The sequence below is a fragment of the Plectropomus leopardus genome, chromosome 1, assembly GCF_008729295.1.
Source record: "Plectropomus leopardus isolate mb chromosome 1, YSFRI_Pleo_2.0, whole genome shotgun sequence".
NCBI lineage: Eukaryota > Metazoa > Chordata > Actinopteri > Perciformes > Serranidae > Plectropomus > Plectropomus leopardus.
Genome location: NC_056463.1, coordinates 36,148,690 through 36,171,780, shown reverse-complemented (window position 1 = coordinate 36,171,780; position 23,091 = coordinate 36,148,690). Strand labels below are relative to the sequence as shown.

At 38.5% G+C, this 23,091-nt stretch overlaps 1 protein-coding gene across 1 annotated transcript in view; it reads right to left on the bottom strand.

Annotated features, from left to right (window-relative positions):
* si:ch211-186j3.6 (neural-cadherin) overlaps positions 1 to 23,091 on the bottom strand; it is a 384,238-nt gene that overhangs the window by 237,408 nt on the left and 123,739 nt on the right. Inside the window, 2 exon segments of the mRNA XM_042487073.1 lie at positions 7,981 to 8,230; positions 19,485 to 19,596. Coding sequence (XP_042343007.1) covers positions 7,981 to 8,230; positions 19,485 to 19,596 — 362 coding nt within the window.

Below are 23,091 nucleotides of genomic sequence, written 5' to 3'. Positions count from 1 at the left end.
CTAAATTAATGTCCACATCCTCCATAATAATAATAATAATTTTCATTTATATAACACGTTTCAAGCTCAAGCACGAAGTGCCTACCAAATAAAAAGGTTTACAGAACAATTAAGATGCCAGAAACCCATGTAGCCCCTCCCCTGCCCCCTTATGACATGAGCAAGAGTAAGAACGTCAAGAACATTAAAGCACATATTATAAAACAGCATTGCGCACATAAAACATGAGGGTGCAAGTAAAAAATATAATTTCATTAATAAGTAAATAGAATGTGGAAAAGAGAATTAAGCTCATTTAAGCAGATAAAAAGATAATAATGTACCTTTAACACTTTGACACTTAACAAGTGTCACTATCATAACCTGAGGGAGTAAGGCGGATCATTGCATTAGAGATGGAGACAGTGAAAAAAATGTGTCCTGTTGCATATTGTGTTTAAAGCTCAAAGTAAAAGATGGATGCTTTTTGCTGCCGTTTATCAATCATTACCTGCCCACATGTGCATGCACAGTCAAAATGCAGGTCTAGTAACTCTGACAGCCAGACATAAATGCGTATCCATCTGTCACTCCTCCCTTGTGACAAAGCCTATTCATTTTTCACTGAAAACAAGGCACTCTCATTAGGAGTTGAACACTGTGATCATGTTCTGTCACTGCCGTCTTTCTGCCTCAACAACTGTTGGACTAGTTCTGCCTGGGAAGATCAGCAATGTGCCACTCGTTTGCTCTGTTTGTAGAGTGTTGTTGCAGCATTTGAGTAATTTCAGCTTACACTCTGCAAGCCGCGCACTTCCCTGCAGATCGATACAGAAGTCAGGCAAGGGGAGAGGCTGTGCTATGTTTCTTTATTATGTAGTTTCTCTAAGGGTACATAGGTTGCATTGATCAAACAGCTTAAACTTGTGGTCTAAGGAAGCTATTTGAAAGATCATTAGATAATTGCTTGTATTTATCTCACCTGAGAGCCGAAAAGAACTAAGGCCTCCTTGTGCTTTTCTGCCTGCAATTTGATGGCTAAATTACAGATGCTGTCTGTGCAGTTGAATTTATGCATGACTCTTTCACACGGGTTACTAAGCCTCTTTTGTCCTGACTCCCCAAATTAACTCTACTTCTTCATTACAGATGCAGACAGAGTAATCATCATAGATTCAAAGGGAGCTGGCTAACAATTGGGCCTGTGCCTTAGCCCGAGAACCAGACAAATCTGCAAGCTCATGTCTTATTTGCTCTGGCAGATGCATCTGGTCCCTCCTTGGTTCAGACAGATTTACAGCGGACCTGGCCCACTTTGGGCTAATCACAAGAAATGGGCATTGGCATACAATGTCCAACAACTTGCAGGGCCTTGGCGCTTTACGCATAATGCGTGATGATGTAATATTTGGCGCATACATCCTTCATGGGAAAAAAACTACCAAAAGCATAAACATAGATCAGAGAGAAAGAGAAGAGCCATAGAGTGCCCCAGGTAGAGATGTAACGTTAAATAAATTTTCATATCATGATTATCATGACCAAAATTATCACGATAACTGATATTATCGCAAGATTGTTGAAATGTGCTGGAAAATGATCGAAAAGTACTGAAACACCCCCCACAAGTGGGGTATTTACTGACAGATTTTATGTCGTAGAACAAAACATGAAATTCTTTTTAACTTGTGTTAACAGCAGACTTTAGTTAAGGTTTCTAACAATAAGCAAATTTCCAGGTTTTAGAACTCATACCTGTGATACTCTATTAAGAAATTCAAATCAAGGATTTTCAAAACCAATAAAGATGCCTACAGCTGAGGTAGACTTACTATTGAAGTGCTATTTTTTAGGGCTGCACCTAACTTTATTATCTTTTTATTGATGAATCCATCGATTATTATTTTTTGATTAATTGATTAATCTATCAATTATTTTTTGATAAATCGATTAATCTATCACTTTTTTTATCATTAATCAAACTATTATTTTTCTATTACTCGATTAATTTAACAACAAATTTACCGTAAACAACATTTTAAAACTAGTCATACACTGCAGGGCATTATTCCCCAACAAAAAATAGCATGTCTTCTGGTAATCTGTGTTTTACTGTCTGATATAAAGTCCCTCCGAAATATAATTAATGGAAGAGCTTGTTACACTCAAGTAAATGGAATGTAGTGCTATATACATTTAGCAGTCCAACAGCAAAATAAATAAAATAAAACAATGTAAAATTCAAATAACAAAACAGTTACTCTTTGCTACAGTAACAAACCTCAAATCTAGAAGTCCAAAAAACATCTTACAGTAAAATTACAGTAAAAAGTTTTGAACTGTTGGTTACAGTTTTTATATACATTTTAAGTACAAAATAATCAAAAGGAAAAAATAAAGCTATTAATTGATTAAGTAGGATGATAAGTGTGTGACTTGAATTTGATTATTGACTTTGGAGATGGCAGTTTACAAAAAACACCTCCCCACAAGGTCTATTAAATAGTTGGTCTGGAGCTTTTGATTAAAACACACTATCTTCTAAAGAAAATAGCACCTGGGTAAACTATCTGCTGTGAGCAATTGTGTGCTACAATCTCCAAACAAATCTCCAGAACAACTGCTAAATGGACTTTGTGTTGATACTGTTTTGTCAGAAGCAATGTTTGCTTACTTAGAGAGAGCTGACACTGTTGTAACCAATGTTTCCACATCTGCCTTGCCAGAGAAATCTCTGTGACATAACTGTCAACCACTCTGCTCCACGAGAATCAACGTGCCACCCAACATGTGTGATTGTGCGGACTGTGCATGCCAACAAGAGCACTGATTTCACATATGTGGAACAAATCCGCTAACAAAACAAAACTACCAAATGTAGTATGTCTGCAAGTGTTAACTCAAAATATTAAAAGTAAGTACACTGAAAAAGATAAGATGTACACACAATTCCCAATAATGACAGGGCAAAAAGGATAAATTCACAGCCTCTGTGTCTTTAACAGCATAAAAGCAGACCTATACAGTACATACATTGCTGGCCATTACATTTAAAATATTAAGCCAAGCATTATGTTGATTTCCAAACTACATACTGTGTAGATAATGATCCTTTGCTATGGCACATTTTTCAAAAGGCATTTTAAGGTTAATCTTACTTGACACTTACATCAACCTAACTTCAACAAATACCTCTCTCTAATGCTTTGAAGCAGATGCTTGTAGGCGTCTACTGCATGAGAACTGCTGTTGCGAGTGTCTGAGAGAGAGAAAGGGAGAGAGAGGAGAGATCAGGACAGATCACTGAGAGGAAGCAAAAAGCCAAGCAGTCAAGGAGCAGTGGTACGCCCTTCGCAATTTGGGCTCTACCACAACTCTAATTTGGTCAGATCAATGCTGCAGTCAATTGAAAACCAGCACAAACATATACCACAACAAACTAATTACTTTTTAACCTTTTTTGTTTTATTTTTTGTTTTAATTCCGTTGATCTGGGGAGAAAAATAGATGCGTCCCTTAGGCCGGTGCCTGATGTCAGTTGTGAAAATTAATTACTGAATTTAATTACTGAGTTCATTTAGTTTATCCAGATAAGGCAGAAATGGAGAATAGAGGAAAGAGAGTGGGTAATGGACTGTGTCTGTGTGAGTGTGTTGTGAATAGTTGTGGGTCAGGACAGTCAGCTGATCCGTCCAACTGCTGCTCACTGATTGTTTTATTTATTTGCTGGAAAGCAGCCTGATTCCCTATTAATCAGTGCTTACAATAGTATGTTTCCATTTGCTTGTTGAATTACGTGGACGCAGGGGTGGATGGGGCTGCTGGCGAGCAGCAGTAATAACTGTATCAGATGTGGCTGCAATATGGGCACTGAAGCAGCAGTGTTTGCTATAGCAAGATAATAAGTGAGGGCTCTGACATTTTAAATCTGGCATCTTATTAAAATGGGGGGTTAGATATGTGTGAGATAAGTGAGCAGAGTGTTTCATGTGAACCAGTTTATGAGAGTTGCCTCTGTTAATAGTCCCATGTCTGCTGGGCTCCTGTGTGTTTACCCTTATGGAGTTTGGAGGCTCAATGTGCTGAATCTTCAGTATGGTTTTTATAGATGGGAGGTAAAATAATCACTTACCGGGGGCTAAATAGTCGACTATTAGGCCATTTGATCTAAGGAGTCTGATTCAACTGCTAATCTCACAGTTAAATAGTAGCAGTTGTGGGAAAATTTGGTTATGAAAATAAAGACTATTCCATTAGGGCTGTGTAGGGGTGCTAAACATCTGGTTTTATACAGAATTTGCATGGTTTCTACAAATAAATTAAAGACTATTTAACTAACTGTCATCAATAGGCAATACCTGAAGAGTCGTATTCGACTGTGGAAATTGTTTGGGGATAATTCCATCACTTTCTAATATAAACTGTGTGCTAAAGCCAAAACTAATAGAATAACCTAAAAAAAATGGTCAATATGTGTACTTTCCCACTATTATCCTGATGATGATGTTTACACTGAACATAGAGAAACCTGGATATTTGTATGTGTAAATACAATTTTAACATCATGCAAGTGTGTGTGTGTTGGTGCAGCAGTGTGTTTGACTCTTCTGCATCTAGCCACTCTCAGTTATTTCTGTAAAGACAGAGTTGTCTCTAAAGGTGTGGATGGATTCTCTTGGCTTTAAAACTGGATTTGGCCGGAGTGACAATCTAATTTATCGGCATTGCAGGTGCAAAACTTTAACTTTAATTTTTAGCATGTAGGTGATACATACACCTACAGACTTAACCATTATATTTTTGTCTTTTTATTTATTTATTCTTTTTAACATACTTCATATGCATCTACACAGGTGGCAGATGTTGGTTAAGGTGTTTATATGCCAAAGTATCTCACATGCTACAGAAAGCATGATCTGGCTTCTGAAAACCAGGTAAGGACCTAAGACGTTTATAGGCCTGCCCCCACACTGCTCAGGTGAGGTCAGCCCCTTAAAGAAAGTAGATACCAGCTGCCAAGCATTAGGCATCCAAGAGACACAGCACCAAACAAAAGCAAATATAGCGAGGCAGAACACTAAATGGGAGTGACATGGTTTTGAGTGGTCATAATTTCTTGTTTTTAGCCATAGATTGCATATCTTAGAGCCTTTTGTTGGGTTCCGATGTTCATGAGTCAGGTGATGAAATTGTTTTCAACCAACTCACAGAGCTAAAGTTAATTAGGCTGCAGCAGCAGCTGATATTATCTACCAGTGACAGTTTTCATTTGAGCCGGCAAACTGACTGTCCACGACTAAAAATGAGAAGCCTGCTTTTGCTACCTCTGTGTGAAAAAAAGGTCCCACTGTCTTGGGAAATGACCTCTAATTTCAAGCTGTACATCTGGTACTGCTGTCATTGTAAACTGCATTAGTACAGAGTGAGCAGAGCTGGAAGCCTGACAAGTGTTTAGCAACACCTTCTGTCCTTTGTCCGTCTCAAACACCTGAAATCAATTCCTCCTGTTTTATCATATTATAAATAGTTTTAATAGAAATTTTTTGCACAAAATTGTTATCATGGAAAAATGATGTTCTTAATCTCTGAAGTCACAGAAACAAAAAAATACAGACATAAACACAAAAATACATACATGTAAGCTCCATAGACACACATGCAACAGCGGGAGAAGGCTTCCAGGGTGGTTTCCGTGGCAACAGGCAGGTGATGGTAGGTACAGTAATAAGGTCCTGATAGCAAAGTGACAGCATATAGATGAAAGCCCACTATTCTGTCACTCGGCAAGAAGCAAGAGCCATGCAGTGAAGAGGTAGATCTGAGAGTTAGAGTGTAGAACTTGTGGAAACATGAAAAAACAAATAGTTCTCTTTTCATTTACTTTCTCTTTCCCTCCATTCCTTCTTTCTCACCATCTTGCACTAACCGTCAATAACAAACATCACGTCATAGCCAGTTTCAAAAAGAAAGTTGCAATAACACCGACTTACACTGATAAGTATGATTTTTAGCCTTGCAGTCGATAATCACCCTGAACTGGCAGAACACACACTCTTGTGCAATCACACACATGGATACTCATTATCGCATGCTTCCAACTTCAAAAATCGATACAAATAGGCCAGATTTTCTGTCTCGATAATGATATATTTAATGACCTCTCTCTTTTTTTTTTCATCTCTGTCCATCACATGCATTGACGCAGTCTTCGCAGTCTCTCCACTGCCACACACCCCCCCCCCCCCCCCACACACACACACACACACACACACACACGCGCACGCACACAAAGTAATTCCCCTCCACCATAAACATAAACACATGCATATCAGATGCATGATGCATGAATGCACTTTATAACTACATCACTCTGTACATACCAACACCCCGCTTTGCTGGGACCTTCTCAATTACTGAGTACACACACATTCTGGAACACACGCAAGAGTGTGAGTGCAGGCTCGGGGCCTCCTGAGGGTGCTGGTGGGCATGGCTGATTGACCCTGCCTCACCAATCTGCCCAGCTCTCTGCCAGAAAATCAAGCAATTAAAAGATGCAGGCACCACAGCAGCACTGAAGGGGGGTGAGGTGGGGGGGGGGGGGGCGACTGGAAATGTGGGTAACGGCAGCTGCGATGTTGAATTGGGAAGCAGCTGTGAGGAGCTGACCTGACAAAGCAGGACACACACACATACACACACACACACTCTCTCTCTCTCGCTCACGCACACACACACACAGCTTTGGTTCTCTGTACTTTATATTCTTCACTAATAAATTGGTATGCAATTTATCCTCACCCATCACTCAGGTGGAAAGGCGTTAAGGTCCGACTCCAAAAGTCTTGAGTTCATTTTATTCAGCCTCTCTCTATGTTCACCATACACGCTTTAGCCTGTTATGTGCAGAGCCAGACTACATTTAGATGTATTTAAAGTGTATCTTTACCAGATAGTGACTGAACATTTTAATCAAAAGGAGAGAAGCGCAAATGAAAGAACTGCAACATTTTCCTCTAGACCCTGACCAAATAATTTTGCCAGACAACAGCTGAAAAACCACCAGGGCTACATTTAATGAATATTTTCAAAATTAATTAATATCTGGGATTTCTTCTCACACTCAGAGTGTCTACAGGTATCAGATGCTGACATTGACTGCTTTTTAAGACCTTTTCAATATAATATTTAACCAAATTTCTGTCTGATTTTTGGACAAAACATATTTTTCATATTCAGTCATTGCAGGTTAAATATAAAGGTAAGTACAGATGTAGTGTCATGCAGAGGTAGGTTTTATGTATGACTATGGTTATTAGAATGAGTTAGGTTAAGATACATTTTGCTAAAAGGTAAGAGTAAAGATAAAATCAGAAGACTATTAAGTTTAATCATAAGTTTAAACATCTGTAACATCAGAAATATGGACTTTCACACAAGAGAGCTTGACTGATTTTGACTAAAAGAAAGTAAAAGATGGATAAATACATTTTGATTTTTAAAAATGTGGCAATTAAGACCTCAGAAACTCAAATTTAAGACAATTTAATGACTTTTAAGGCCTAATATTTGTATAATTGAATTTAGGACTTTTAAAGGATCTGCATACACCCTGTTCACACTATATCTGAAAACCCAACTGTATGCAGCAACTCAAAAGTTTGAATGGTATATATGCACCCAAAATGGCTGCAGACTAACCTAGTTGGATCATTCTGGTACTCAAAAGAACTTAACCTAGAGAGGCTGACCCAGATTGTTTGTCTGCAGCAAGGGATCCTGGGCAATGCTGCTAACAACTAAAGTACAGCAGTATAGCATGGTGCAGTCGTGTGGTCCACCCTCAACAGCACAGACGAATCTAACACAGACTAAGAGGAGCTTATAACAGCTTTTGCATTTAAAGCTATCCCAGAGTTTCATCAGAATACTCAGTTTAATCTCCTTAACACTCACCAATTGCATAAGAACCAGAGGTTTAGAATCTCGACTCTTACTTACACGTGCTGGGAGAATTCAGGTGATTCATCGTTGACGTTAGCCATTCGAATGCGTACTGTAGTTGTGCCAGTTCGAGGGACCTCCCCCTTGTCAATGGCCATCACTACAAACTCGTACAGGTGGTTGGGCCTCTCGTAGTCCAGAGGCCCCGCAGGGAAGATGGTCCCATGAGGGGAAATGGTGAAGTCTGGACTCAGGGTGTAGTAGGTCAACTCTGCATTCTCTTCGGAGTCGCAATCATTGGCTGACACTAAAAATGATAACATAGAAATGAAGAGTAAATAAAAAAGAAGTTAGAGGGACAAATCAATCCCTATTTTTTCCTTTCTCTTCGAGGTATCGACAAATGCTGCGTTACAGCCAAAGTTAGAGGTTGGAATTTCCCAGTTGAAAGTTCTAACTTCCGACCGTCGTGCGTTTCATGTGTACAATGCCAAATGTTCAGAGTTGTCAGGAACACAGCATAATATAATGGTGGATTTAAGTGATTTCTAACACTAACACCATTACTCAGGCGGTATTTTCAAGAATAACACAGTAACGCCAACTATGAAACAGGGGTGTTGATTTGTATCATGGTCAGTTTATGTATGTGGCCTACATGAGCAGGGGTGTTATTCAAAACAACAGCATAACACTGGTTAGGAAATGGACATTGGAGAAAAATTACATTCCTGTTAGCATTTTTGTCCACAATCCTCACAAAATCAACGCCAAAAGTGTCTTGTAGTAGAGTAGAGAAGTAAAGTCCTAGCCACACTTTGTTGACTTTATCAGTCAACAAATCTGCAATGCATAATTTCTTGTGAGTACAATAAAGGTGATTAGAAATCAGGAAAATATGAAATCTTACAAGTGAAATTTCCCTGAGTACAGCATGAGGATTTCATGGGGATGAAGTAAAGTGAAGTTTAAGTTAGTTGTTGGAACAGTTTACAACAGCACATTGCAGTACAGTTTTAGCTTAAACTGAATTTTGCTAAGAAGTGTTTCAAATGTCTACATGTAACCAGTTGTTTCAATAACATTTAAATGGCTGTATTTCAGTAACATTCTAACGACTGCTTTTTAATTACATATCAAGGACTGTTTTTCAATAACATTTCGCCGACTGTATTTCAATAATATTTCAATGACTGTTTTTTAATGACTGTATTTCCATAACATTGTAATAACAGTGTTCCAGTGATATTCCAATGTTAAAATGGGCTTACACATTGTATTACTTCAGCAATGAATGGGGGCAAGGGCTGGCCTCCACAAATAATGGCTGTGCAGTGACTGAGCTTTCCTTTGAAAAACACTGGTACAAACACAATGCTAAATCACTATGCCCCCCCCCCCCCCCCTTTTCCGTCCTACTTCGGTTTCTTTAGAAAAAATAAAATAGCATCAGAAATCAGTTGCAACAAATGCAGTTCTTATGGCAATAAAGCATTCTTAATCCTTAAGTCCTGGTGAAAGAGAAAATAGTAGCTGCATGTACAATCTGTCTTTTATTGATGTAGAGCCAAGTTTTTTTGTTTTTTTTTTGTTTCTTGTATTTGAGCAAAGGCACTCAACATGAGCGGTAGATATCTATTCACTCCTCATGCTATGTGACCAAAGTGAAGATTGTAAAGCAAGTGCTGCCCCCACTGACTTAAATGTTCAGTTCCATAACACAAGGGGAGTAAGTGTTTATTTGCTCAGCATGCATTGAAAGGACTGTCATTTTGCAACATTTCTGTTTCTACATTACACATTGGGAATCCATGGAGCCTGGACTCACTTGCCCACAAATTGATTGCCTTGCTAAAACTGAAAAGATCCACCAGGGATTTGAATAAGCATATTTTCCGCTAACAAGTCATTTTGCCATCAAACTCTCAATTCTCCAATTCACCTTACATTGCATTTGGCTCGTGTCCATACACACACACACACACACACACACACACACACACACACACACAAACACCCATGAAAATAAATGAATACATACACACTTACATACACACATCAGCACTTTGTCTGACTTTGCCTAAACTAACTGTACCTCTTCATTGCTTTGGGAAAAGAACACACTTCAAATTTAAAATTTTAACAAAATACCAAAAAAACAAAAACGTCTTACTTTAATGAAAGACAATTTTATAAACGATGTCAGTGTTTATTCACATAATTTGTTTTATTTCATTATGTCAGTACCAGTCCAATTTTACTTGGAATATAATAGATTAATTGATTTTGTGGTAAAAGTGTTGTGGTATTAAATAAAATTTTTTTTTTTTTTGACTGTAGCCTCCAGTCTTTCATCATCCTGAATAACCATCAAATTAAACGAAATCAATTATTATTTTCAAAAGAAATCTTTCTTTATTAAATTGCAAGATGAAAGTGCCCTAAACCACAACGCTGCACTGCAATAGAGAACAACGTCACATTATTACTAATAGGAACACTAATATAATTTAGGTTGAGAGTACTAAAGAAGTTCATTCATTCATTCATTGGCCGTAAGTGCTTGTCCTCTTAAGGGTCGTGGGGGGGCTGGAGCCTATCCCAACTGTCATTGGGCGAGATGTGGGGTACATCCTGGACAGGTCGCCCGGTCCCCGCTCTCTTTCTCTTTCTTCTATGTCATTACTGTGATATCATTGTTTTTTTTTTATCTATTGCACGTCTGTCCATCCTGGCAGATGGATCCCTCCTCAGTCGCTCTTCCTGAGGATTCTACAGTTTTTTTCCCCTGTCACAGGGTTTTTTTAGGGGAGTTTTTCCTTAGGCGATTTGAGGGTCCAGTGACAGAGGGATGTTGTACGCTGTAAAGCCCTCTGAGGCAAATTATGATTTGTGATAATGGGCTTTATAAACAAAATTGACTACTGCAGGGCTGCAACCAATCATGCTCACTTTTAAGGTCACAAATTAACCTAACCTGCATGTCTTTGGAATGTGGGAGGAAGCCGGCGACCCCGGAGAAAAACCGCGCTGACACGGGGAGGACATGCAATCTACTATCGACACAGAAGGCCCCCCCCACCCTAACCCGGGTTCAAACCTGGGAACCTCTTGCTTTGAGGCGACAGTGCTAAGCACTACACCAACGTGCTGCCAGTGCAACAGAAATGACAAATCAAAATATGAGGATGCTTTCACACCTAACCTGTAACCTGATGGACCCATGTTGTTGATGATTATGGACAACACAACAGTCAGCAAAACTGTCCAAAGAATCAGTTGCCCGTCTGAATGACTTTGTGCTTACGACTTTTGGGTCGTTAGTAATGAGCCTGACAAAAGCAGACCAAATTGACCAAACTGCATCCCAGTAAGTGTCACAGGAAACAAGACACGCTAGACTTATCAACACTGGACCTTTACTTTCGTTCACTCTGTTGGCATCATTTGACATAAACTGTCACATAACATTCTGAATGGTAAGCATGGACAGAATTCATTAGTGTTATTTGTTTTAAAAAACTGCACAAAAATCTGGAAAGCACAAGGGGAAAAGAGTGGATGGCAGGCTGAACGTGAAAGCTTCTAGTAAACAAGTAAATTCCAAAAGCAATGTTATTCAGCCAAAGGTTTTTCAGCTGCTAGATGATAAGAAGAAATTATCTCAAAAGACAGAAGAAAAAAAACACTGTAATATATTGTCAACACTGTAAGCAGGATGGATGTTTCATCATTAAATTGCCATGAGCACTGGTTTAGAGCTGCTAAAATAGCTTCTCTATATGTATTATGTCACACTGCCTTCTTTTTAGCAGAGGAAAAACTACAACACTCAACTAAAACTGTATTAAATCTCATGTGGAAATGGAAATTTCATCCAGAATTGGCCACTTTTTACATTATAAATGATGGTGTTTGTAATGTCTTTTATTTAGATTTATGGTCAGATTTACAAACTGGATAAAGTCAGTTTACTTGTGTTTACTCTGCACTACTGTGTGGATTACAAGGACTGACATTTTTCTGAATTGTAACTGAAATGCAGCTGTTTTGCTGCTGTAAAGTGATGAATAACCTCCAATATCCAAAGACGATGGGTAGAAAATGGACTGCAGCACTAGTGTGCTGGTGCCTGGCCTACACTTCCTTGCAGTGGCCAAACACATGTCACATATGAGTCAATATTTAATTTACTAAGTACAGATTTGTACTCTTCAGAGCACCGTTTGAGCATGTATTTATCAGCAAGTCCTTCTGTAATCTTGAATCAGCATTGTTGTGCTGGCATCACTACATGGGGGGGGGGCACAGTACATTTCTGGCTGCATCCCCCAAGTCTGTCTGGCACATAATGATTTTGTAGTGAAGATGGAAACTGCAGGAGCCTCAGATCTCTATGGAAAGCGAGATAATTGGCTCGCTTGGTACTCTGCACTTTTTTCCCAACTTGGCGAAGTAGACATTTGTCCACTCTCACGATGGAACTGATTATGGGATTACTAGCACATGATTTAGCAAAACGATGCTGGATGCCCATTTCTCCCAGCTCATTTAATTTAATTCTGTGCCTTTTAACCTGTTTAATCAAGTAAGGGGAGAAATGAAGCATTTATTTTTGGGAGGTTGGGTGGTTGAGCTTTAGGTGCACTCAGAACTGGAACGGGTAGAATTGACTATATTTATTGTAACATGCATTCAAGCATTTCTGTTTTAAGGATTTTTTTTAATTTAATGAGAAAAACAGAAGAGCGTTTGGCAAAGGAGCATTCCGCATGGGCTATTTTCCAGCTCACCAAGTTTAAAAGCTAATTGCCTAAGTTCAAATTTGAAAATTGGGGAGTTTCTATTATACATATACTGTTTTAGATATCATAATAAACAGGAAACACTGCAAGATGTTTAATTTTAGTACTGGGAGCTCTTCGTATCCTTTTTCTTTTTTGTTTATTTCTTTTTTAACAAAGATACTCGCAAGGGTACTGACAACCTTATACCAACCCAAACGCTTTAACACATACATAAACTTGGCAATGCACACACACACACACACACACACACACACACACACACACACACAGGAGCAGCACAGCAGGGTGAAATTTTTCGCCTCCCTTAGTGCACCTTCTGTGCCACCTACACCATACACCTCACTCCCTCATTCACTTATTAACTTTCCTCATTTGCCATGATGACAAAGTACCAATTTGTTCAATACTTTAATTTATGACGAAGTCCTGCAAAAACAGAGATAGTCGCTTCAGTCTCAGCTGCGCTTTGTGTTTTTATTGCTAATGATTAGGGCTGGGTATTTTCAAGAACCTCACAATTCAATTTAACTTTGATTCTTTGGGTCATGATTCGATTTGATTAGATTCGATATTGATCCGATTCGATTTCGATTCATTTCGATTCAATATTGATCCAGCTGCTTCGATTTTGATTCAGTTATGTGTGTTGATGTCAGAAATACCCAGATAATTCATTCGAATACCATCTGATGTGTGTTCAATAAAGCGTGCATTATCTGTATTGATTTAGAAAAAACTGACACCAAAACTTATTTTACCATTACATTATTCTTTATTAAATGAAAATTAAAACTAAAATAAATTTAAAGTACAGAAAAGTACACGTTTGCCTGAGCCGAACTTAACAAAGGTAATAAACATTTATGCGGGATTTATCTACCTGCATTTGTGTGTGATCCACAGCTTTAGCGTTAGCAACAGGTTGCAAAACATCTGCATGGTGTCGGCTGAAATGGCTACGTAGGTTTGTTGTATTGTTGCAGTGTTTTAACACTGACTCACGAGGCTCACACACGACTTAACTACTATCGACTTCGCATGTCCAAACGTCACTTTTTAATGTTGTCGGCGCTGATTTTAACACACTACTACCTCACGCTACTGTCACCATTTTAATGAATAACAATAATAAAAAATGACAATACTACTATAATTGATACGTTGATCCTAATAACTGTAATTTCACTAACTGTGCGTCCCTATGCTGACGGTGTAATTTAACCAAGTACATTAACTCAAGTACTGTACCTAAGTAAAAATCTGATGGACATTTACATTACTTAAGTATTTTAATCTCATGCCACTTTCCTATTATACTCCACTACACTTTAGAGGCAAATATGACAATTTTTCCTCCACTACTATTACTAGATCACTACTTTATAAGTTAGGAGTTATGTGCAAAAACCATATGAAAATATACAAGCGCAGCTGAAACAATTAGTAGATTGATTAGACAATTAAGTGCAGTTTGCAAGCATGCACTGTGCACACATGAACTATGACATTCATTCATTCATTCATTCATTCATTTTCCGTAACCGCTTGTCCTTGTAAGGGTCGCGGGGGGGCTGGAGCCAATCCCAGCTGTCATTGGGCGGAAGGCGGGGTACACCCTGGGCAGGTCGCCAGACCATCGCAGGGCCGACACATATAGACAAACAACCATACACACTCACAGTCACACCTAAGGGCAATTTCGAGTCACCAATTAACCTGAGCTGCATGTCTTTGGACTGTGGGAGGAAGCCAGAGACCCCGGAGAGAACCCACGCAAACACGGGGAGAACATGCAAACTCCACACAGAAGGGCCCCCATGAACTATGACAATTTAATTAATTAATTATTTTTTAGGTAGATTAGATTAGATTAGATTAGATTAGATTAGATTAACTTTATTATCCACTTTAGTGGAAATTTGTCTTTGGCTTCGCCAATACATAATATTACAGACAAAAACAAATCATTAGAAACATTAAACCATACAACAACAAAGAATTTGTACAAATAGACAGGAAACAGCAGCAAAAGATGAGAATATTATAACCTACAGAAAATGCACTTAGGTATGTACCTGTTCCTGTATATCTTTAACTGTGACAGCATATTCAGTGGAGTATCTGCATATTCACTCAATGTCTAACTGGCTAGTGTCATATTGTACCTACTACATGCTCAGTGTATGCCAGTCAGCACTTCCGTAAAAGTCACTGTCTAGCTCCGCATTGTTATCACATCCTTGACGAATGTTTTGTTCCCATTTTACCTGTGTATGAAGCATCGAAGAATCATAATTACAAGCAAAATAATTATCTTTTCTCTCGTCTTTTATGGCTTTTTATGATAAATGTTGAATTGTAACAGGTATAATAAGGTACACTTTAGCACTTGTCTAGCTTTTCTGTTGATCTAGTTGCTATGTTTGCTATATCTGCTCTAACATTAGAATAAACTCATCATTTTTGTGTTTGTACTGAATGGATGTATGGCATCTGTCTTTTGATATAGTGGTCATCATGCCGTGCTCAATAGCTTTTTCATCTTGTACTTGTGGTGAGTGCTCTTTGCTAATTGTTTTAGTTGGCGCAGATTTTTTTTAAAGTACTTGATTCATATGCAACATGTCTTTGTCGCATACTAAAATGCTGTGAGTACTGTGACATGGCATACACAAAACACGCAACCCCTTCTCACTCTCTCAAGTAGAGTTTTGGCAAAGCATATTCCCATGAGCAGCAACAACTGAATAAAAGTATTAGGCCTATACAAGGAAAAAATGTTAATGTCACTACATCTCTTCTGTGTGCTGATCTACTGACGTATTCACATGTTAAAACCCTTAGTAGTTTAAGTACTATGTATTTAAAGCATAATTTGTTATTCCATTTATATTTGGTCAATTTGTTATGTTTTTCATTATTATAATTAGTATTATTTTCTCACATCTCTAATAAAGCAAGCCCCTGCTTTGGAGAACTTTCCCTATCCCAAGATCACAACACAGTCATGGTTATAAACAAATCACTGTTTAGAGGCAGCTCTTTTTTTTGCATTTGAAATGTTTTTCCTTTTGAGCTGCCTCCTAATGAAAAAGTGGAGACTGCTGCACAGTACAGCTAGCTGGAGTGACAGCGTGTTATGGTTTATCATCACCCACTTTGTTCTTTAAAACACAAGTGTTGCTGAACTTTGACATTGTTTTCCAATCAGTGATGGGAAGGTTGCTTTAAAAATGTTACAGATTACTTGTTACCCAGTTATATACAAGGAATGTAACTACTTTAATTATTTAATTTTATCAAGTAATGTAATTTACTACATTTGATTACTTTTCTAGAAAATATTTTATATCAGGCATTAAAGCTGAGCATTTCGATGTTGACAGCATTTTCACCTCCAGTAAACAGGTTTTACACTGTAGCACATCAGAAAAGACTGTACAGTAGGGTTAGAGCCCTCTTCCTGAAGACAAAATATTATTGATTTTCCAGCACTGAAAGTCGCTCTCGTCCTCTACATGGAAACCTGCCTTGGTGTGGCTCGCTATGTGCAGGGATGGCAAACTCAAGCTGATTATATTGACACACTATGGCTGGGAAATTAATCGAAAATTAATTGAAACTGACATTCTGAACCTTTAACAGTTGTAATCTTGCCCACGTTGGTTATTTCGCCTTTTTTTTTTATTTTAAAATTCTGTTAATCCCTCACCATCCTGGGGTTGCTGACTCTAGAAATACAACTGAGTATTTGACAACCAAGTCGTGTGTGCTTTCACAGTGTTTTATTATCACGGAACAAACAGCATATCATCAAACAGCACAGCACAGCAAAAGAGACAGAGTGGAGTTTCTCCTCACAGCACTAAAGTGTCTGAATGCACCAACAGCCAAATGTTCAGCGGCAGGAAGGGACTTTTTTTTAAACGCTACAGACTAATTTGTTTTAGTTTCAGCTTCAGTCAGACTTGTACAGATTATTTACAAACACTAGAACACATCGCTCAGCGTCTCTTCCAGCTGCAAGCACTGAGCTCTCATTATTATTATCAGGGGCAGCTTTAGAGATCTGGGGGCCTGGGGCCACAGGCACATTGCCTTATTCTTAACTTTTCTCTAACTGGGAATGTTGGCAGGCTGTTGGCGGCTATAGAAGAAGTAGGCCGACTCAAAACCTTTTCCCCCAATAAAAACAATTAATAGCACAGAGCAGAAGTTCAAGTCAGTCTTACAGTAAGAGGTTGGTCTGTTATCAGCACCATGTACGTAAATTTACCTGACGTTTGTTTAAGATGGAGCTTTTGATTCTTGCATTATGCTGGATAGTTTAATAAATAATAATGCATAATGGTATTTGTTACAGTGCAACATACCATGGTTAAATTAAACTGTAAATGTCCTTTTTATTTATTGGATAATAACACTGGATAATTTAATGATATATTGACTGCCAAACTATGAGGACAAAAAACAAAATAAAACAAAACAAAAAAGAAAATAATCATTCATTAATCATGTCCAATAAATTGTGATATTGATTTGAGGTCATATCACCCAGCTCTACAACACACAATTTTTTTTTTTTTAATTTGCTGATGAGAGGCAGTGCAAACAAGAGAACCAATCAAAAACAATGATTAAAAGTGCATACTGCCAAAAGAATGGAGCCTGTCTGGACGCAGAGACAGCTTCTGGTAAGCCATCCTAGCCTTGTTGGTTTTGCACTCAAATGTGTTACAAAAGCTTTGCTGACTTACCTTGTGTACAGAAATATATGAAAAAAGGCATTCACGCATGACGAAAAGATGCAAAGCCACAGAATAAATGTTATATCTTAGGTATAATCTTTTTACTTAAATAATTATGTCTGGATTAAACTTCTTTACAATCACCAACATTTTGATTTGTAACTGTAATTTAATTACACTTTTTTTTTGATTACTTACAGATTATGATTAGATTCATTTTGCAATTAAATTATGTAACTACTTCAATGTGACCAAATGCACAGGCAAGCATATTGCTTTTTTGTGACAAGTTGGTTTTGCCCAGCCATAGGTAAGATAAAAATATCTACCTTTGAAATTCACAAAATTGATAAAAACAGACTTGACTTTTACTTTAATTTGCACAATTCAATTTTCAGTTTTACTCAACTAAATTCTCTCTGCTACGTGCAATGTCAGCTGTTAAGACAATACGACTATTTTCACAGGATACAAAGTGATTTAACAGTTCAGCTGTTCTGTTTCATTTAGTGTTACACTGTGTGTTTGTAAACTGTGTGTATGTAACCCATTTTCCCCTTAATCAAATACGATATTTGAGTAATGGTGATAATGATGGTGATGAGGATGATTGTAATGATGCCAGCCAGAACACAGCACAAGTGTAAAAACAACAAAGCTTTGTATTGTGAATCCAACCCAAAAGTTTTCTGCCTGCAGCCTGAGTTAATGAGCACTTCCAATGAGGTGTCAAAACTGCAGTCATTAATAATTCACGTACTGCATGCAGTCTTTTATTTCCCTGCATTTTGTTCCTGTCAATACTCATTTGTAGCTCTGTTGGTGTTTCCATTTTTAGCCAACGGTAAGCAAACCTGTTTATTTTATTTGAAGCATCACTTTGTTTTGAGCTGTGAACAGAATGATCTTGAGCTGCTTTTAAAGTGGAAATATTGTTTTATTCGTTGTGCAATTTGAACCAATTGTTACGCTTTAAGATATTGAATTTATTTGAAATAGAATGTGCAGCCTTTATGCAGAGAGGTGTGAAATACTTTGCTGTCAGTTTTGTTGGCAACCTGTCAGAATCTGAAAAAGAGGGCTTCTCAGTGTTAAGTCACACTGTGCAGATCAAATTGTGATAAGTCAAACCCACAACAGTTACCATTTCCATTTCCTCACATAAGATGAAACTTAAGCGATCCCTGTGTGGAAATTGGGTCGTTACAGGAGAGGAGAGGCGAGAGCAGCTGCACTGATGGAAGTGCCGGTGATTTCACGGCTGCCAGTGCTGACAAGTACCTACTCAGTTTTCTGACCAGTCAAAACACATGAATGTTAAAAGAGCTCAGCCACTCTTGTTTCGCTCTGAAAGCCACTACAGCAGGGCTTCTCAAGCATTTACATAACACAGACCCCACACAGGCACACATTAGCCCACTGAGCTGCACCTGCTTTAGCTTTACTTCATGGGACTCATAAGGAAAAATATGGCGTGTTTTTTAAGAATTCCAGAATTTTACAACCACCTAATATGAATATAGCGAAAATAAAACACCTCTTGTGATTCACTGGGTTTATTCATTCAACCCAGACTGGAAAAAAACACACAGCACTGCAGCACACTCTCCTCAATAACATCATGATTTATGCATTATGTACTGTGTTTATCAGGTGTGTTTAAAGACAATCTTAATTAGAACACTAACATTTTTAAATTGTGTGGGAGTTTTTTAATTAGTGAAGTTAAATGGGAAAATAACACAAGCACAGCTTCCTTTGGTGCTTTTGTTTATGAGAACACATAAGCTATGAAAACAGCAAAGTGCATCTCCAAATCCCCCTTGCAAGTACGTTCAACAGAAAAACAACCACAAATGGAATGGAATTTTTGGTGTAAAATAATGTCATTTGATGTTGTCTAAAAACAAAAAGAAAGAAGTGCAGGAAAAACTAATGGGGATTTAAACAAGATGGGGGCTTTGGGATGTTAGACGATATTTTGTGATTTGTACGGATGTCTCACCTTGCAGCAGGGACGTTGCTGTCGTCACAGTCTCTGGGACGCCGTCCTTGCTGTAAATAGACTGGAGGAACTCTGGAACGCAGTCGTTTTCATCCACAATAACAACTCGGACCTAAGAAAGAAATAAGAAGGAGAAAAGGGAAGATGGAGAGATAGAGAGAAACAGGAAGGAAGTCACAGAGAGAAGGGAGGGGCTTGGCATGAGTAAATGACTAGTCTGACCTTCATCACAGAGACTTTTCACTTAATTGTGGCTGTGCTGCACAGATTTGATCACTGCCAATTGCCATACAATACATGCCAATACATGTTAGATGCGTGTTAAACGTCATGTACACGTGGACAATGATAACCTTACAAATTGTAGCTGATGCAGTTTTTAGAGCCAGGCATCACAGTTTCCCTCTACCAGCTGCACTCTCCATGGAATGATGCAAACATCTGGCTGTTTCCTTTTCAAAGAGCTCTTTTTTTGACAACATACCACACTTTGTAGAAAATCCAAATGTTCTGTGCAATTTTAACATTGAACGCTTGAAGGCTGTTAGTCTCATGCTTTATAAAGGTTTAATCTGTTAACAAACATATCTTGTGTTGTTCAAATCTAAAAATAATCAAGGTTGTAACTTACAGCCTACAGATGGATCTAACAGGATGCTATTATTTTTTATGACTTGCCGTATATTCTTTGAAAGCTGCTGGAAACTTTTGACTTGACAGCATCTTTTTTTTTCACCACCCCCTGCTCCTGCCACCTGATCTCATCTACTTTCCAAATGCATTTCATCTCCAACAAGCTATCAAACACACACAAATTCTTGTCAAAAACTAAAAACTATAGAAAGAAAAATATATTATAGTGTAAGACTAAAAATGAGTGCAGAGTTTCTGCATCGCTGTTTTCATACATGTTTCAGTAATACTGTTACTGTATCTACATGCTAAAACTGCCCAGGCAATCACAAGTGGAAATGCTGGAGATTAAAAGTCACACTGGGTTGGTGTTATGAAAAATTTTTAAATCTGGGATTACTACTTCAGGCACTGTCCGGAATTGGTTTTCTTTGGGTCCGGAGTCGTTTTCATCTGTGAGTAACCCAAATTAACCCTATCCTTAACCAAAAAAAAGCCTCATCCCATCCGCCTCCAAAGGCATGCCCTGACCCTGATCCCTCTGGTTTATTTACCCCTCCTCAGCGAGGAAGCTTCTGTGGAGACGCTTCCTTCAGTAGGTCAGTGGAGAATGCAATCTTGTGCAATTTTTCAGAAGCCCTGAGCTAACGAATGAGAGTGGATCAGTGTGCAAAGATGAATTTGTATGGTGTGAGCATGTAGGTGTGTGTTTGTGTGTGTGTGTGTGTGCGTGTGCACGACACACTGGGCTGCTGCTCAGTTCATTAGGGGCATGAAGGCAAACACAGCATCTTCTACCAGATGTTGACTGCCTGCTTGCAGCAATCAGGAGGCATAAATAAAGACATGGGCTGACCCCCAGCCCCACTTCTACTCTTCCATATACCCACAGCAGTATAGACAAAAACACAGCTGACCACTCTCTGATACACACGCGCACACGCACACACACACACACACACACACACACACACACACACGCAAACACACTGTGAGTGGTGTGTAAATACCACTGGTATTAAATCCTGGTAGGTAAGATGAAGTCCTGTAATATCAGTTAATCCTTCAGCAAAGATCAGCTCCGAAGCAATGGACAACAAAATAAAATCTGACCATGTCAACTCCCTGAGGTGATTTGTGTGTGTTTGCTAGTGACTGTTAATCTCTGTTTGCCTGTGTGTGTGTGTGTGTGTTTGCATGGCAGAGAGTCAGCCTATGTGCCAGTATGATGGGGAATATCGAGGGTTCGACAAGACATATGAACAAATAGTACATGTGTGTACGAGGCTGAGGGAAAGCAAGATTGAATAAGAGGAGAGGGGAAGTCAGCCGTAATAAAGCAAGATGAGCTCAAACACACACACGCACACATGTGCGCGCACACACACACACCTGGGGCAGCTGCAGACAGGTCTCAGGCTGGTTAGGTAACTAATGGTGCCGATGAGCTATCACTCCTGCAGGGAGAAACTTGGAAACTACCTGCAAATTAAAGTCATGCTCAGTGACTCCAGTCCACACAAATACAACACCTCTGTTCACTGTTGTGGCAGACAGAGACAGATTTCTGAGAGGTAGAATAAAATCAAAAGCAAAAGGACAGCTGAACAGGAACCGAAGCGATGGCATTATTTCTACAGTCTTTTTTTGGAAACTAATTAACACTGTCATTTTTTTTTTCTTTTTATACTGCTACTGCTATAGTCAACTTTAAAACTATAACAGGAAAAACAGAACGCTTTAAGTAATGAGATGCTGGGGCTTCATAAGAAGAAATTCCCTACTCTGAAATCCTCACTTATTTCGTTTTAGAAAGACATTTGGGATTTTTGGTATTACAGAAATGAACCTTTCTAACTGCATTTTAGTAAAAAAAAATCTTATCTTAGGATAGGAATTTAACTATTAAAGAACTGTCTTAATTTAGGGATTTCCCAAGTTAGGAATCCTAAATTAGGATGGCATAGACCCTGTCCTAAATTCAAAATAACTGCCAAAAATGGCAGCAGTACTGTTGTTCATACTAAATGACAAAGACAACAGCAATCAACAAGTAATTAACAATTAAATAACAATGAAGAAAATTTCCCGAAAAGGTTGGCTTTTCTCTCCTCCTCCGATACAATTAGTTCCTATGACCCAATATAGTTCAAACTGAATGCCCATTATTTATTGTCCATGACAGCGAGCTGGCTAGCCAGTGACAAGTGAGAGTGCTGACCGTATAATGGCTTGACCGTACCTACTGATACATTCTAGTCAAAGATACGGGCAGTCTGTGTACATTCTACATTCTAAACATAGATACAAGCATAACAGAATGAGTGGAGATTGAAAAATCAAATTTACAGTTATATCAATGATGTAATAAGTTAGGGTGAGATAGGAGGTCTAAAATAGGATAGGACACAGCCATTAGATTAGGACTTGCTTCTGTAATAGAAGGACAGGATTTTTCCTCTCTTTGAAACTTAAGATTGCATGTACAGCAAGAGCCTCCAATCTAAGCAGTCTAAGGAGAGCTGCATTATTATATATAAATATATATAATGGAGTGCCCCAGGGATGACCTTTTTTTTCAACCATTGCATAGAGTTTTGATTATTGCAGAACATAAGCTCTGTAGCAAACAAACCTTCGTGATACTTACACATTTTGTTAATCAAGAAAATCTCCACAAATAAATAACCTCCCTCATGATTTTTGAAGTAAATACAATCGCAAATGCAATGTAAAGCTTTAAACAAATGTAGCGATCCTGGGGTCGCTGTTATGCTGCTCTATTCTGCATGCCGCAAGGCATGCTGGGTTATTGTTCTGGGGTTATGTTATGGGCTTATTTGAGTTAATCTGTTCTATGTTGTTTATGTAATTTACTAGTTTTGTTCCGTTCTGCCTGTCTTGTTCATTATTAGTTATATGTGTGGGGGAACCGTGAGTGGGGCGGGTTTTGGCCGCCATGGCCTCAGGTCCC